This window comes from Doryrhamphus excisus, linkage group LG1 (genome assembly GCF_037039965.1).
Source record: "Doryrhamphus excisus strain RoL-2023G ecotype Guam linkage group LG1, RoL_Dexc_Guam_v1.1, whole genome shotgun sequence".
In the NCBI taxonomy this organism is placed as follows: Eukaryota; Metazoa; Chordata; class Actinopteri; order Syngnathiformes; family Syngnathidae; genus Doryrhamphus; species Doryrhamphus excisus.
Window position 1 is genome coordinate 221434 of NC_136357.1, and position 14354 is coordinate 235787.

The 14354-nt window shown below is 49.4% G+C and overlaps 1 protein-coding gene across 5 annotated transcripts in view; it reads right to left on the minus strand.

Annotated features, from left to right (window-relative positions):
* The window catches only part of abcc8 (ATP-binding cassette, sub-family C (CFTR/MRP), member 8), a 28781-nt gene that overhangs the window by 2673 nt on the left and 11754 nt on the right, over positions 1-14354 (minus strand). For all 5 annotated transcript variants that reach the window (XM_078794392.1, XM_078794618.1, XM_078794140.1 and 2 more), the window contains 19 exons: positions 13934-14079; positions 12817-12931; positions 12433-12555; positions 11852-11924; positions 11669-11774; positions 10690-10722; positions 9816-9854; positions 9487-9585; positions 8415-8499; positions 8070-8150; positions 7787-7924; positions 7586-7711; positions 5935-6031; positions 4831-5078; positions 3283-3449; positions 2758-2985; positions 1034-1126; positions 779-881; positions 444-557 (listed from right to left, as the gene is read on the minus strand). In XM_078794392.1, the coding sequence (XP_078650518.1) occupies positions 444-557; positions 779-881; positions 1034-1126; positions 2758-2985; positions 3283-3449; positions 4831-5078; positions 5935-6031; positions 7586-7711; positions 7787-7924; positions 8070-8150; positions 8415-8499; positions 9487-9585; positions 9816-9854; positions 10690-10722; positions 11669-11774; positions 11852-11924; positions 12433-12555; positions 12817-12931; positions 13934-14079 (2214 nt within the window). The remainder of the gene's footprint in view (positions 1-443; positions 558-778; positions 882-1033; positions 1127-2757; positions 2986-3282; positions 3450-4830; positions 5079-5934; positions 6032-7585; positions 7712-7786; positions 7925-8069; positions 8151-8414; positions 8500-9486; positions 9586-9815; positions 9855-10689; positions 10723-11668; positions 11775-11851; positions 11925-12432; positions 12556-12816; positions 12932-13933; positions 14080-14354) is intronic.

Below are 14354 nucleotides of genomic sequence, written 5' to 3' on the forward strand. Positions count from 1 at the left end.
TTTGTCTACTTGACGTCTCTTGGGAGCAGCTTTTGGCCCTTTGTCAATGGAGTGGCTACACACAATGAAGCTTTCTAGATCTTCCAGAATCTGCACCTATTCCAGTACCATTTCTTTGGAATTCACGCCAACTCCGCTGTGATTGTTCCCAAATCCCAAAGTGAGTGGCTGGATGGAGCCAGTGACTTCTCGCAAGGCTCACTGTGATGTCACAGGGAGCCAGGGATTTAGATCCATCCCAACCTTCTTTCTGGGCTGACTTCCAAATGACCATCTGACGCTTTGGGATGAATTTTAGAAGTTTATGGTAGAGGATTTTGGGAGCAGTTTGTATCTTGGAGTCTGACCGCTGCAGGAAGGAAAGTCCTGCTGTCCTTAGTTTTTTTTCCCATACTTGATGGGCCATATTTGCAGTGAAAGTGAAAGAGAACACGGAGTCTCACCATGAGTGCGTAGGTGAGACCCAGCCCCACCAGGCCAGGAGACAGCTGGTTATACAGGGAATTAGTGATGGAGGCCACGGCCGCTACCAGCACCACACAGGCTCCAATATATTCCTGCAAAGATAGGGGGGGTCTTCATTGCCAACACACCGATGGAAACCTCCCATTGGTGAAGGACATGTACAAAGTTCCAAAGGTAGTAGCGGTGCACTGGGACCAGATGAATAAAACATTACCGCCGGGGAGGAGGGGGGGGGGGGGGGTCATGCGGGGGAAGGGACAGGATGGCAAATTCCAACAGCACAACACGTAAGCCGATACTCAGGGGTCGTTACCATGCGGACTTCCAGCCACCGGTTGGCTGCTGTGAGGAAGAGCGAAGCGATGTTGTTGGCGTCTGTGAACTGTAGTAACCTCTGTCGGAACCTGGGCTCGAACCTTCAGGCACAAGTACACATCTCACTGGTGTTTTTGTCACGTTAGTTATTTCTTGTACTTCTAGGCTGCAGAGCAGCATGTTCTTCATTTAGAACAGTTCAGGGGTGTCCAAAGTGCGGCCCTGCCTGGTTTTACTGGTTTGTATGAGTCACCTGAGGGCCCGGATCGTGGTGAGACCTTCCACCGTTTCAGAGAAGTGGGAGAGCAGAGGCAATTGGGTGCCGTCCTCCAGCTGCTGCAGATCCCTGCAGGCAAGATGGAAAAAGCTTGAATTTATTCTTCTTCTTCTAATTATTCTTTCCACAGCAAAAGGCGGCCCCTTGCGGCGCTAGGACAGGTCTGTATTTCCTTAGCGGTCATATTAGTCATGCTAACTTTGGCTAAATGCAACCTCTGAAGTCGTGCACGTGGGAATTTGTGGTGTTCCTCGCTTTTTTGTTATTCATTTGTTCCAAAGATACGATTTTTTTTCCGTTTGGGTGTTTGTAACTGCTGCTCCTGTGGTGCTCCTGTACCACTGAAAATATACAAAGACGGAATACCGGAAAATCACATGACGTTAACGTCCCACTCATTAATCAATATTATTCATCAAAAATATGCACGTTGAGGAAAATTGTATAGGTTTTTTTATGAATCAGCAGTGTCTGAAATGTAGCCTGCTGTGTGTAATTTTATGGGAATAACATCGTGAAGTTAAAATGTTGTAATATTACGCCAAACAAACTTAGGTTGCTGGAAAAGCAGAAAACTTCCAAGTAGTTGGAAAATGGAAAAAAAAAACAACAGTATCAGAATTTTAAAAAAAACAGCTGCCATTTTACGAGAAAAATGTCAAAATATTAAGACTACAAGTGGAATTCTGAAAAGTCATGTCATATTGGAGGTGAAATAATGAAGTCCAAATATGACTTACTTGAAACAAACACAAAAATAAAGTAGTCACTTTTGGACAATGACTTTTGGGAAGAAGTTTTACTACTAAGAATAGTTAAATACAACATTCAATCTTTAGTCCAATCATGCTAACTCACGCTAGTCTCTCCGCGACCCGTTTAGCATTAGCGCCTCCATCCCGGTTAGCATTAGCGCCTCCATCCCGGTTAGCATTAGCGCCTCCATCCCGGTTAGCATTAGCGCCTCCATCCCGGTTCCCGGTGACCACAAACAGTAAACATGGTGGATAGCGTCTTTATACGGCAACTTTACATCGTCTTTTTGGCTCTTCTCTCCCGCCATGCAGCCTCTCCCTCCCCGGATCTCTGCGGGGATGTCTGGTTGCTCGAATAGCGAAGGGATGCTAGAAGCTAACAGTTGCTCCCGAGTGTAAACAATGGAGCAAGACGCAAGCGACAAACGTAATAAGATGAACACCCATAGCTGCACACTCGCTTGAGGGGTCGCTATGGCACAAAAAACAACAAGAAAGTCTGAATAAAGGACCATTAAACTCAGCAGAAGACACGGACCTGCCTTGTTAGCTAGCTTGCACTCGGGCGGCGCCATCTTGAAACCTGACACCTCCACATCACAGCCAGTCATCAACATCAACCTTAATTACCATATCCTCCATATCAACCATATATCAACCATATAATCCATATCAACTATATATCAACCATATATTAACAATATAATCCATATCTACCATATAAACCAAATCATAGCAAAGGTTTGCACCATGTGACCTTTACTGGAAACAGGTTGGACACCCGTGGCCTAAACGGAGCATTTTCAAGCATAAAAAGTCAAATAGAAATATAAGGCAGTCAGAAGATGCGTTCAAAACCACGACGAGTTGCCGTATTCTCCGCTATCCATCCTGGTGGATTGATGGGTCACCAGCCCAGACCCGAGTCCACCTTACACATCTCACCTGGAAGCCACCCTGAAGTACTTCTGGATGAAGTAACAGGTGATGACCAGCGGGAGGAGGGCGATGAGGAAGATGGGGGTCACGTAGGAGATGACCCCCAGGGCGGACACGCACAGCAGGGTGGAGCGACTGAGACACTCCAGCGTGGTGGGGATGTGTTGATCGATTGTGTTGGTGTCCGTGGAGAAGCGGTTGACGATGCTGCCCAGGGGCGTGGTCTCAAACAGCCTGGGGAGGGAGAAGGACATATAATATTATAAAGTATAATATTATGGGATCAAACAACATGTCACCAAAGCCAAGATGCATGAAATATGTATTACGTCTTAGCATATGTACACATGGGCCTCGGTTGTTAGAGTTTGGACACCCCCCCCCCCCATGTAACTACGATGAGCCCACCTGATGGCGCCGGGGCGGAAAAGGACACTTTGAAATGCGTTTCTGCTGTACTTTGAATAGACACACACGTTGTCGGCCTCTCTGAGCACATTTGCCACATCACACCAAAAGGCAGGGCCGTACCTCATGGGGGCCAGGATGATCTTATTGAGGAGGTTCTGATGGAGCTCCTTGGCCACCTTGAGGCCGGTCCACTCCACAGCGACGGAGGTGGCCAAACACAGGATGATGCCCAGGCAGCACAGGACGCTGAACACGGACAAATACCACCGGTGACGGAAGCCACAGTCCTGTATGAACACATGGAGGCAATGCAACCCTGTCACTTTAGCCGTGGAAAGAAGGAACGGGATTCCATGGAATACTGTATGCTGTATACTGTACACGGTACACGGTACACGGTAGATGGATCTATCGGAGGTTTTCACCCTTTTTGCATGCACGCTTCCTAAGTCACAGCTCGCATTCGAGTCAAGCGTGCTGTGATTGAAGACAGTGTCCCACCTCTTCCTACGGTCCTCCGGAGAAAAGGAAGTGTGCGAATCAGAGCGCTCCATTAGCCAAACGGGCCGCACCCTCGATGTGATCTAAAGCCGAGCGTGGTACGATTGGCCGAGTGCGAGTATTCCCCAAATGATGTATGTGCTACTACTACTACAAAACTATTGACACTTGTCGGTTTTTGCGGTTGCCATTTTGTTGAGCTGGCTAACAGGATGCTAACAAGGATGGACGTTTTTGGACTCGTGTGTATTAATAACACCACAAGATGCTCGGCATCGTGTGTGCTAATCGGAGAATGCACACAAACTGCGGCAAAATTGTGGTGCAAATTTTCACTGTTAACCAAAAAAGACGCAAACCAGGGCAGACTCGAATCGTAGCTTCCATCGTATTTGTATCATCATTCATTCGGCCATTTTTTTTACTGATCATAGAAGAGTTCAGCTAAAAGGAAAGGGAAGGTATACAAAACTGCGGTGAGACCAGCCATGTTTGCTCGAGAGACAGGAAGCAGAACTGGAGGTAGCAGAGATGAGGATGCTGAGGTTGTCATTGGGAGTGACCAGGATGGATAGGATCAGGAAGGAGTACATCAGAGGGACATTACACGTTAGAGGCCTTGAGACTGAGATGGTTGGGACATGTCCAGACGAGAGATGGTCAATATGTTGGTAGAAGGATGCCGCCAGGTACGAGGCGTAGAGGAAGATATAGCTGTCTATTAGCCTGTTAGCCTGTTAGCCCATAAGGGCTGTGGCGTGTGACAGAACACTCCAGCAAAGGAGGCAGGGATGGTGTAGGACAGCGGTGAGTAGTGAGTAGATTAGGAGATGGACTGAAGCCAAGCAGCCAAGCATCCTTTGGCCTCCTTTGACCTTCTTTGGCCTCCTTTGGCCTTCTTTGGCCTCCTTGGGCCTTCCTTGACCACACACTTCATGCTGGATGACGAGTGAGCTTGTGTGGGAATCTAAATCAGCCTCTTGGAAGCTCAGCGGCTGCGTTTAGCTTCCGCATGACTACGCCGTTTACACACGCGTACATTTATGTACACCCATGACCTGAAAGCGACTCGGCGATGTCCCCCTTCATATTTGAGTGTAGAAATAGCGATATAGAAGATGCATTCATGCACGGGCGCATGCACATCCACCCCGCCCCTTCTCTCACCTGAACAAGCGTGCAGTTGCGTGGCGTGCCGTCCGACCTGGCCGTGATGACGTGTGACGTCCAACGCGCCAGCCAGTAGTCGATGGACACCATGAAGGAATGTTTTAGGAGCTGCGACAGGAGGAGCGGCAGGAGGAGGAGGGGGCCGGCCGAGGACAGGTACGTGCCGCAGGAGCGCCAGGGTATGGTGGCTCGTTGGCGCATCACCTGCGACAGGTTGTCGTCATCGTCGCTCTCCAAGGACTCCTCTGCGGACACAAGACGGTTCATGGCTGGCGTGACACGTTTCTTCTCCTTTCCTTGCGTGAACTTCATTTCTCTATTTCTCCATTTCTCCATTTCTATATTTCTCTCATTTTCTCTCATTTTCTCTAACATATTTCTATAATTCCATTTCTCCCTGCTGCCGAGTCATTGTTTTTCCCTTTCAATCCTTTCTTCCTCCGTCACTTCAATGGATGCCCTCACCAAAATAGCGCAGAGGCTAACAACACAAGCAGATATTTATATCTTTCTGCTGTGTTTGTTCCGTATCGTCACATGGCTGATTGACTGGCTATTTCACGTCCAAACTGGCTGTAAGTGAAAAGATGTATTATTGATATGCAATTTGATTTTTTTGCTATTTTTGCTGTTGTCTTTTCTTCCTGAAGAGGATAACATCTTCCCGAATGTTTTTCTTGTATTATTTGGACTTGATTCCCATAATATTGTTGTGTTAAACTTGTATGGGTAGTTATTGGGCGTTAAGCTGCTGTGTGATGATACAGTGTGAGAGTCAGCAGGCTACACTCCATTACAGCAGGGAATTGGTAGCAGAAGGCAAATGCTTGGGGCCCCAGCCCAACTCTAGTACAGCAGGGGGGCCCCCGTGAGGCCCCAATAGCCTTCTATGCTTGTATGTTATGCGCGTGGGGGTGCAAATGGAGGACGTGCAGGGCTGCCAGGAGGCATGGAGCACCACGTCAGGCAGTGGTGAAGAAGGAGAAGACTGATCCGCCACCATCGCTGCCTGCCGGTCTGGCGGCTTTGGTGCATCTGCCGCTTCCAGACGGACAAAGCGAGGGGTGCTGGGGCCCCGTGGATGCCAACTTGTGTACTCACCTTCCTCGTCCTCCTCCGTCTTAGCCGCCTCTCTAGAGTACATAGCTCTTCGCAGGTTTTTCCGCTCCAGATCCGTCATACTGGACGCTACCGTCTCCTGGAGAGAGAAGGAAGTTGCAAATTGAGCCGAGCTTAAGTTGAGTTGATCCTTGACACAAAGCACTACACACTTTTGGATTATTTTGTAGTATTTGTAGGCAGGCACCCTAGGCACGTAGGCAGGCACCCTAGGCACGTATGTAGGCACGTAGGTACGTAGGCAGGCACCCTAGGCACGTAGGCAGGCACCCTAGGCACGTATGTAGGCACCCTAGGCACGTAGGCAGGCACCCTAGGCACGTAGGCAGGCACCCTAGGCACGTATGTAGGCACGTAGGTACGTAGGCAGGCACCCTAGGTACGTAGGCAGGCACCCTAGGCACGTAGGCAGGCACCCTAGGCACGTAGGCAGGCACCCTAGGCACGTAGGCAGGCACCCTAGGCACGTAGGCAGGCACCCTAGGCACGTAGGCAGGCACCCTAGGCACGTAGGCAGGCACCCTAGGCACGTAGGCAGGCACCCTAGGCACGTAGGCAGGCACCCTAGGCACGTAGGCAGGCACCCTAGGTACGTAGGCAGGCACCCTAGGTACGTAGGCAGGCACCCTAGGTACGTAGGCAGGCACCCTAGGTACGTAGGCAGGCACCCTAGGTACGTAGGCAGGCACCCTAGGCACGTAGGCAGGCACCCTAGGCACGTATGTAGGCACGTAGGTACGTAGGCAGGCACCCTAGGCACGTAGGCAGGCACCCTAGGCACGTAGGCAGGCACCCTATGCACGTAGGCAGGCACCCTATGCACGTAGGCAGGCACCCTATGCACGTATGTAGGCACCCTAGGCACGTAGGCAGGCACCCTAGGCACGTAGGCAGGCACCCTAGGCACGTAGGCAGGCACCCTAGGCACGTAGGCAGGCACCCTAGGCACGTAGGCAGGCACGTAGGCAGGCACCCTAGGTACGTAGGCAGGCACCCTAGGCACGTAGGCAGGCACCCTAGGCACGTAGGCAGGCACCCTAGGCACGTAGGCAGGCACCCTAGGCACGTAGGCAGGCACCCTAGGCACGTAGGCAGGCACGTAGGTACGTAGGCAGGCACGTAGGTACGTAGGCAGGCACCCTAGGTACGTAGGCAGGCACCCTAGGTACGTAGGCAGGTACCCTAGGCACGTAGGCAGGCACCCTAGGCACGTAGGCAGGCACCCTAGGCACGTAGGCAGGCACCCTAGGCATGTAGGCAGGTACCCTAGGCACGTAGGCAGGTACCCTAGGCACGTATGTAGGCACGTAGACAGGTACCCTAGGCACGTATGTAGGCACGTAGACAGGTACCCTAGGCACGTATGTAGGCACGTAGGCAGGTACCCTAGGTATGTAGGCAGGTACCCTAGGCACGTAGGCAGGTACCCTAGGCACGTAGGCAGGTACCCTAGGCACGTAGGCAGGTACCCTAGGTACGTATGTAGGCACGTAGGCAGGTACCCTAGGCACGTAGGCAGGTACCCTAGGCACGTAGGCAGGTACCCTAGGTACGTATGTAGGCACGTAGGTACGTAGGTAGATACTTTGTTCATCCCCATGGGGAAATTTGCAAGGCGCCGCTCATGACTTACGGTCTCAAACTCCTGGTCCTGCCTGTGCATCAGCGTTTTCCACTGCTCAAAGAGCTCGGGTTCGGAGTTCTGGATGTCCTTCAGAGTCCCTTCGGTCTGGATGGTGCCGTCTTTCATGGCAATGATCTGAGAGAGGCACAAACGCAGGCGTCCTTCTGTAAATAAGGACGTCACCTCTTCTCTTCACAGCCAAAGTCTCACCCAGTCAGCGTGGGGTAAGTACTGCAGTTTGTGTGTGACCAGCACCACTGTCCTCTTCTCCTCCCTCAGGAGCTTGAGGATGCCATCTTGCATCAGGTGGTCACTCAAGTGAATATCTAAGGCGGAGAATGGGTCGTCCTGTAAAAAGACACCCAGTCATGCGTAGTGAAACATCAGAGCCTAACGTTAGTCTCAGCTTGTCTGGGTTCCGTAAGGACGGCTGTACCGCGCCTCGGGGATGCACTGGGTGTACCACCCGCAACGATAACTGGAACCGACTCACCAGGAAGACCACATTGGTCTGCTGATACAGGGCTCGGGCCACGCTGATGCGCTGCTTCTGCCCCCCCGAGAGGATGATACCCTGCAGCAAAGGCAAGATGAGATGCTACCACACAGCACAGGAAAAAAAACAGCATTCTGTGAAAGAAAGTGTGCAGTCCTGGAGCCCCCGGGGTAAGATGGGCTCGCATGAACATAAAACTACCCCCCCCCCTCCCCATCACATCCTTGCTGCACAGTAAGGATGACAAATGCTGCTGCAGCACAGCGAGCCACGGCGGGATGGCGATGACCACATCAGGCCACAAGGAGACCAATGAAGAAATCCAAATGAATCGGTACCGACCCTCTCCCCGATCTCCGTCTGGTCCCCCTGCGGAAGGATGTCAATGTCGGGCTGAAGAGAGCAGGCCTCGATGACAGCGTTGTATCTAGGGTGCACAAACACAACGTTGCAGTTTCAGTACTTTGGTCCAAACGTTTGCCTCCAGGTTTATTCTAGTTTATTCTTGTCATTGTGAATTTGGGATTTCTCATTAAAAAACTACTTTTGTAATACTTATTTATTCTGGTAGAATGACAGCTTGTTCTTCTTCTGGTAGCTTCTTCTCACCATGATGACTTTAGTCCCACAATAGTTTGACCTTATTCTCGTAACATTAGTACCTTTTCAAAATGTTTTTCATTGTTTTCTTTGTTTCTCGTAATATTCAGACTTTTTTCTTTATGCTACTAAAATGATGTTTTTGTCCTCATATTATTACATCATTCTCATAAAAACAACTTTTCTTGTCAGATTTTAACTCAGCAAGCATGTCTTAATCTTGATGTCAATGTCCTGCTGATGTTTTGTGCATGTACAAAGAAATGATGCTAGGATGGAATGAGTTCCTCCATTATCCTTGGATGAATGGTCCAATGCTGGCCTCCTTTGCTCCACTGGATATGGAAAAGCATCATGTGAAAAACCCTCCAAGCAATCCAAACGCCCAAAGCAGCGCATCAATCCTCCATGTGAGCCTGAGCCAATCAGCCGCTTGTCGTTCTCTGCTGTGTGGCGTTCCACTCCACGAGGGGAGAAGCAGCCAAGCCAAGTGATAACATCTTTTTTTTCATTCCATGCAATTGAATTATTATTGATGTAGATGAATTATGCAATGCCAGTTTCTGCAATGCCCTGCACGAGAGCATCTGTACCGTCCTCGAACCAACAGGTGCTGGCTGGCGCTAAGACAAGCTAAGACAAGCTAAGATAAGCAAAGACAAGCTAAGATAAACTAAGACAAGCTAAGATAAGCAAAGACAAGCTAAGACAAGCTAAGATAAGCAAAGACAAGCCAAGATAAGCTAAGACAAGCTAAGATAAGCAAAGACAAGCTAAGACAAGCAAAGACAAGCTAAGACAAGCGAGGCCTTACCTGGCTTTCATCATGGGCATCTCAAAGGTGATGTTCTCTACCACGGTGGCGTTCAGCAGCCAGGGCTTCTGGGAAGCGTAGGCCACGGCGCACCTCTTGCTACCAGGGTTTCAACAAGACACAAGGGTGGGGGGGTTAAGGTTAGGGAGGTGTCCATCTCTCCTTTGCACTAAAAGCGGTAAGGCGTGAAAAAGAGCTGGAGTTCATTAGGAAGGGGGGGGGCATTAATGCCTGATGCGTGTTTGCCAAGTCAATATGCAGCCGGGGGTCAAGGAAACATGACAGATGATGATGATGATGATGACGCTAATGATGATGTGTCTCCTCACCCGATGTCACCATCACCGGCTGCATCTCTGTCCGTGGGACTGCAGAGCAAATACCAAACAGAGAGAAGTCCAGGTAAGTCCGGCCCCCCAGGACAGGACCACCTTACAATGTTACACACACAGGGGTGTCCAAAATCCCCACTTTGACCCTTTGCAAACCCGCCCATGTACTTTCAGCTTTGCCATATACAGCAGATGAAGTGCTGGCTTTATTGCCATAATATTTTGCCTCTTTTCCCATAAAATGATACTTTTCCCCCAACCTAATTCCACCAAATGACAGCTTTTTTACAGCTAATATTCCAAAATACATTTGAAACGATGTCAACTTTATGCTACTCAAGTTATTTCTTCTTTTTTCTCTTGGGATTAAAATGACTGCTGATTTATTCCATTTTGCTTTTGTCATATTTTGAGTGTTATTGTAAAATGAATTTTTAGAATGTGCCGTGGGCCAATAAAAATACTGCCCCAGCCCACAAATGCCCCCCGGGCCGCACTTTGGACACCCCTGTCATGGGGTGACAGGGGTGTCAGACTAGCATAGCATCCGTGATTGTGCAATTCCAATCTCCCGATGGTTTGGAATGGGGATGAAAGTAGGATAAAGATGCTCGGTTGTTGGGAGATATTGTATATTCCCTCAGCATAAACATGTTGATAAATAAAAACATATGCAGGCGTTGTGGCAGTGTCACGTGACGACACGGTGGACGCGTGGGTCTATCTACGGACTCGTGCAGCAGTGGCTGTCACCGCCCATCCGGGTCTGCTCAGACAGGAAGTGGTGCCAAGGACCTGCTGTCTGAGCCTGGCGTGTTGCTGCCAAAAGCGGTGGCGGTCATTTGGACGGATCCGTGTCTTAAACACTCACCTCTGGTCCCCTTCCGACTCGGGATCGGGAAGGCTGGAAGAAAAAAAAAACACTTTTATCCTCCAGATCTCAGCACCGTATCTTTGAGTTCACTAAAGTGCATAATGGCTTTTTGGGGGCCCCCGTGTATTTTTAGGGTGGGCCACCTGCCCCTCCACCAGAGAAGGTGACTCCGATGGTGGCTGAGTGCTGCCAGAGCGTGCGGGACGATTTACGGCAGGTGTGAAATGGGAGCCGCCGCAGCTGGCAGCCGGGTCAACGGCGTTGGCCGTTTAAGACGCTCCTCGTAACGCGGACCGCGTTCCACACGAGTCATCGCTTCTCAGCACTCCACTCTGATCCTGTCTGGCATTGACGTGGAAAGTACGTACAGGATGTCGGAGCGGTCTCAGCTCCTGCATCCAGGTCAGTCTCTGCCGGAGGCGGGGGTTTGAATCCTACTTCTGACAAAGTGCTTTTGGGCCGGCATGCATTAGTATCTTCCAGGCCCACACTACGCCTCAAGTGTCATTCCCATTCCTGGAATTCTAGTCATGTTTTAGCCTTGTCTTCCTAGCAGCACGGAAGCACAAAGTATGGCTGCACGGGACATTCATAAACAGCAGCATTCATATTCATATTCATACCTACGGAATATTTATTGTTTATTGTTTTGGAATGGGGGAGGAAACCAAACATGCAAACTCCCCTCCCTCCTTTTTGTCTTCACTTTTACCCCAAATCAGTGAACGTGTCATTCATCTGCTTTTGCACGTCTGCGGCACGTCTGCGGCACGTCTGCGGCACGTCTGCGGCACGTCTAAGGCACGTCTGCGGCACGTTTACGGCACGTCTGCGGCACGTCTGCAGCACGTCTGCGGCACGTCTGCGGCACGTCTACAGCACGTCTACAGCACGTCTACAGCGCGTCTACAGCACGTCTACAGCACGTGTGCACCTGTTAAATAGGATCCCTATTGACTGTAAACGTGACACTGACTTGTTCCAGGTGACCGTTCCTGACGTTCTCTGCATCTCGCCCAGCGCCGCCAGCAACAGGGAGGACTTCCCACAGCCCACCTGGCCCACTATCATGGTCAGCTTCCCTACGGGTGGCCACAATAGCACCGTCAACCTGGGCCCTCAGTCCCAAGACGGGAACCTGGGGGGCGGGGCGGCCTACCGAAAGGAATCCTGATGTCCACATCAGCGAGTGTTGCTGGTCCATCGGTCCAGGAGAAATAACCATTGCATATCTGAAGAAAGACAGAAGAAACGATGCTTCATCCTTCAGAGCAAACGCAGCAAAGGATGGAGAATGAAAATGATGCTTAGATAATAATAATAATAATAATCCATAGATCAATAGAGGGATGGAGCATTCGTTGGGCAGGCCAATCAATAGAATTCCTTCCTTCTTACTCTACTGTACTCTACTGTACTGGTGGCCATACGTTTCCATACATTGGAAGCAGTAGGCTGGATATTCCTTATGTTTCAGATCTCCCCGTCTTCATGTCCATGGTTGAGGCCACCTGAAGGCCCAGTATAAGATAAGATATATGATAAGATATGCTTTTATTCGTCCCTCAGTGGGGAAATTTGCAATATATGTCATATATACGTATATGTCAGGTGAAGAATCCTCCCTCGGGACGCCATTGCTAGCATAAGTTCAAGTGCGCTAGCGCAAGTTCAGCGGTGGAAAGACGTCTTCCATGAACGGCCAGCCTGTAGATTCCCTCCAAGTCCTCGCAGTCTCACCTGGATGCAGACGTCTTGGTCCACGACCGGGGAGGGGCCATCGCCCTCGTGATCCCCCTCCGACAATGGGTAGTTGTTCCAGTCTTTCCTTGGGGGGCGCTTCCTGTTCACCACCTTCAGGGGCTGGAGGGGTTCAGACAAGCAGGCTAAGGAAGGATGAGCTTTAGAGGATGACTGGAGTTCCTACAAAGCCAGCTGGGAAAAACACCAGGTAGCCAGCTAGCCTGCATAGGGGTGTTATTTCATGTGTAGGGGCTCTAATAATGTTAGAAGCTCATCAACAGCTTTTCCATTTCCATTTTATGAGGGTCAGGTCCTAGGCGGCACTCATGTACAGCAAGAGGAGTCATGAGTATCAGGTCTTTCAAATGAAAGCCAACTTACCACGGCCTGGTAGCTATTTTGGTTGTGGTTGTTGGAGGCCGAGGTCAGCGTCGGTCTGGTCTCCAGCTCATCTCCGATCTCTTCACTGGAGAAAAACTCGCTGAGCTTTTGAACGCTGCGGAGAGCCAAGAAATGGAACTTCAGTCGGGGAGGCTCTGCAGCAGCTTTCATGCATTTTTCAGAGAGCATGCAACTCCGAAATATATCAAGGTGATCTGTCCACCATGCATGCTGCATATGCTGCATATGCTGCATATGCATATATACATATATGCTGCATATGCATATATACATATATGCTGCATATGCATATATACATATATGCTGCATATGCATATATACATATATGCTGCATATGCATATATACATATATGCTGCATATGCATATATACATATATGCTGCATATGCATATATACATATACGTATGCTGCATATGCAAAAGCATGCACACAGCATGTAATACACACAGCAATAGAGAAAATGGTGGAAGTGAAAGCTAATATTGTATCTTTACTTTGCTCGGCCATACTGTCCATCATGCTATCATGTGATTGATCCAAGCATCTCATTCATTAGGCCACTGGAGAAGGTATGTGGCACAGCAGCGTTCCTATCTTCCCTCTTGATGAAGTGCAAAGATGAGATTAAAGAACATTCATCTGGTGTCTCACAAAGTGTGTCAGTTCGTTTGATCCCCTCAAACGAGCCCAGACCAAAAAAGACTAGCAGGGCCACTAAAATGCTGTCTGAACACACCAGTGAAGTCAGATGGTCCAAAGAAGAAGGGAGTGATGATATTATAGATAGATAGCGATGATCATATTTACATTAGTCAAGGAAATCAATGGGCATATTCTACAAGAAGACAGGATTGGATGGAGGAGATTGATTTGGTTTCTTTTTTGCCACCCCTGAAGGGAAAAGCCCAAAGAGAAAAAAGAATATTGTATATATATATATATATGTATATAGTATGTGTGTATATATATATATATATATATATATATATACACATATGTTTTCCTGGAGTCAGATTTTTGGGAAATTGTCAAGGTCAATTTTCAAGGTGGCACTTGCAGATACCGACTATGGGAATGGGATGTTTTTGTTCCTCACCTGACAAGAGCTTTGACAGTGGAGCGCACCACGCTGGACAGCAGGAAGAGAGGCGTGACCAGGATGTGGAAGAGGGAGAGGGAAGCAAAGGCCACAGCCGGAGACAAGTCGGCGTCCTCGGAGACGTGCACATGAACAACAAAGGTCTGCAGGACGTTAGGATGCACACAATGATCTACGGTATGTACCATCTACATGTTTAAAGGGGACCTTTCTGACCTATAAATGTGGTGAGAATGTTGGACTCTGGTGGTAAACCTTGCTAAGATAAGTTCCACAGGAAGTGTGCGCCAGCATGGGCACGTCAGCGTGTAAGGAACGGACAGGATTAGTTTGGTTTGGAAAAACGTGGCCTTTAAAGTCACAAATGCCTCACACAGCTGGGGTGTCAAGGTCATTGTCAAGGTGGGCCCCTTGGTGG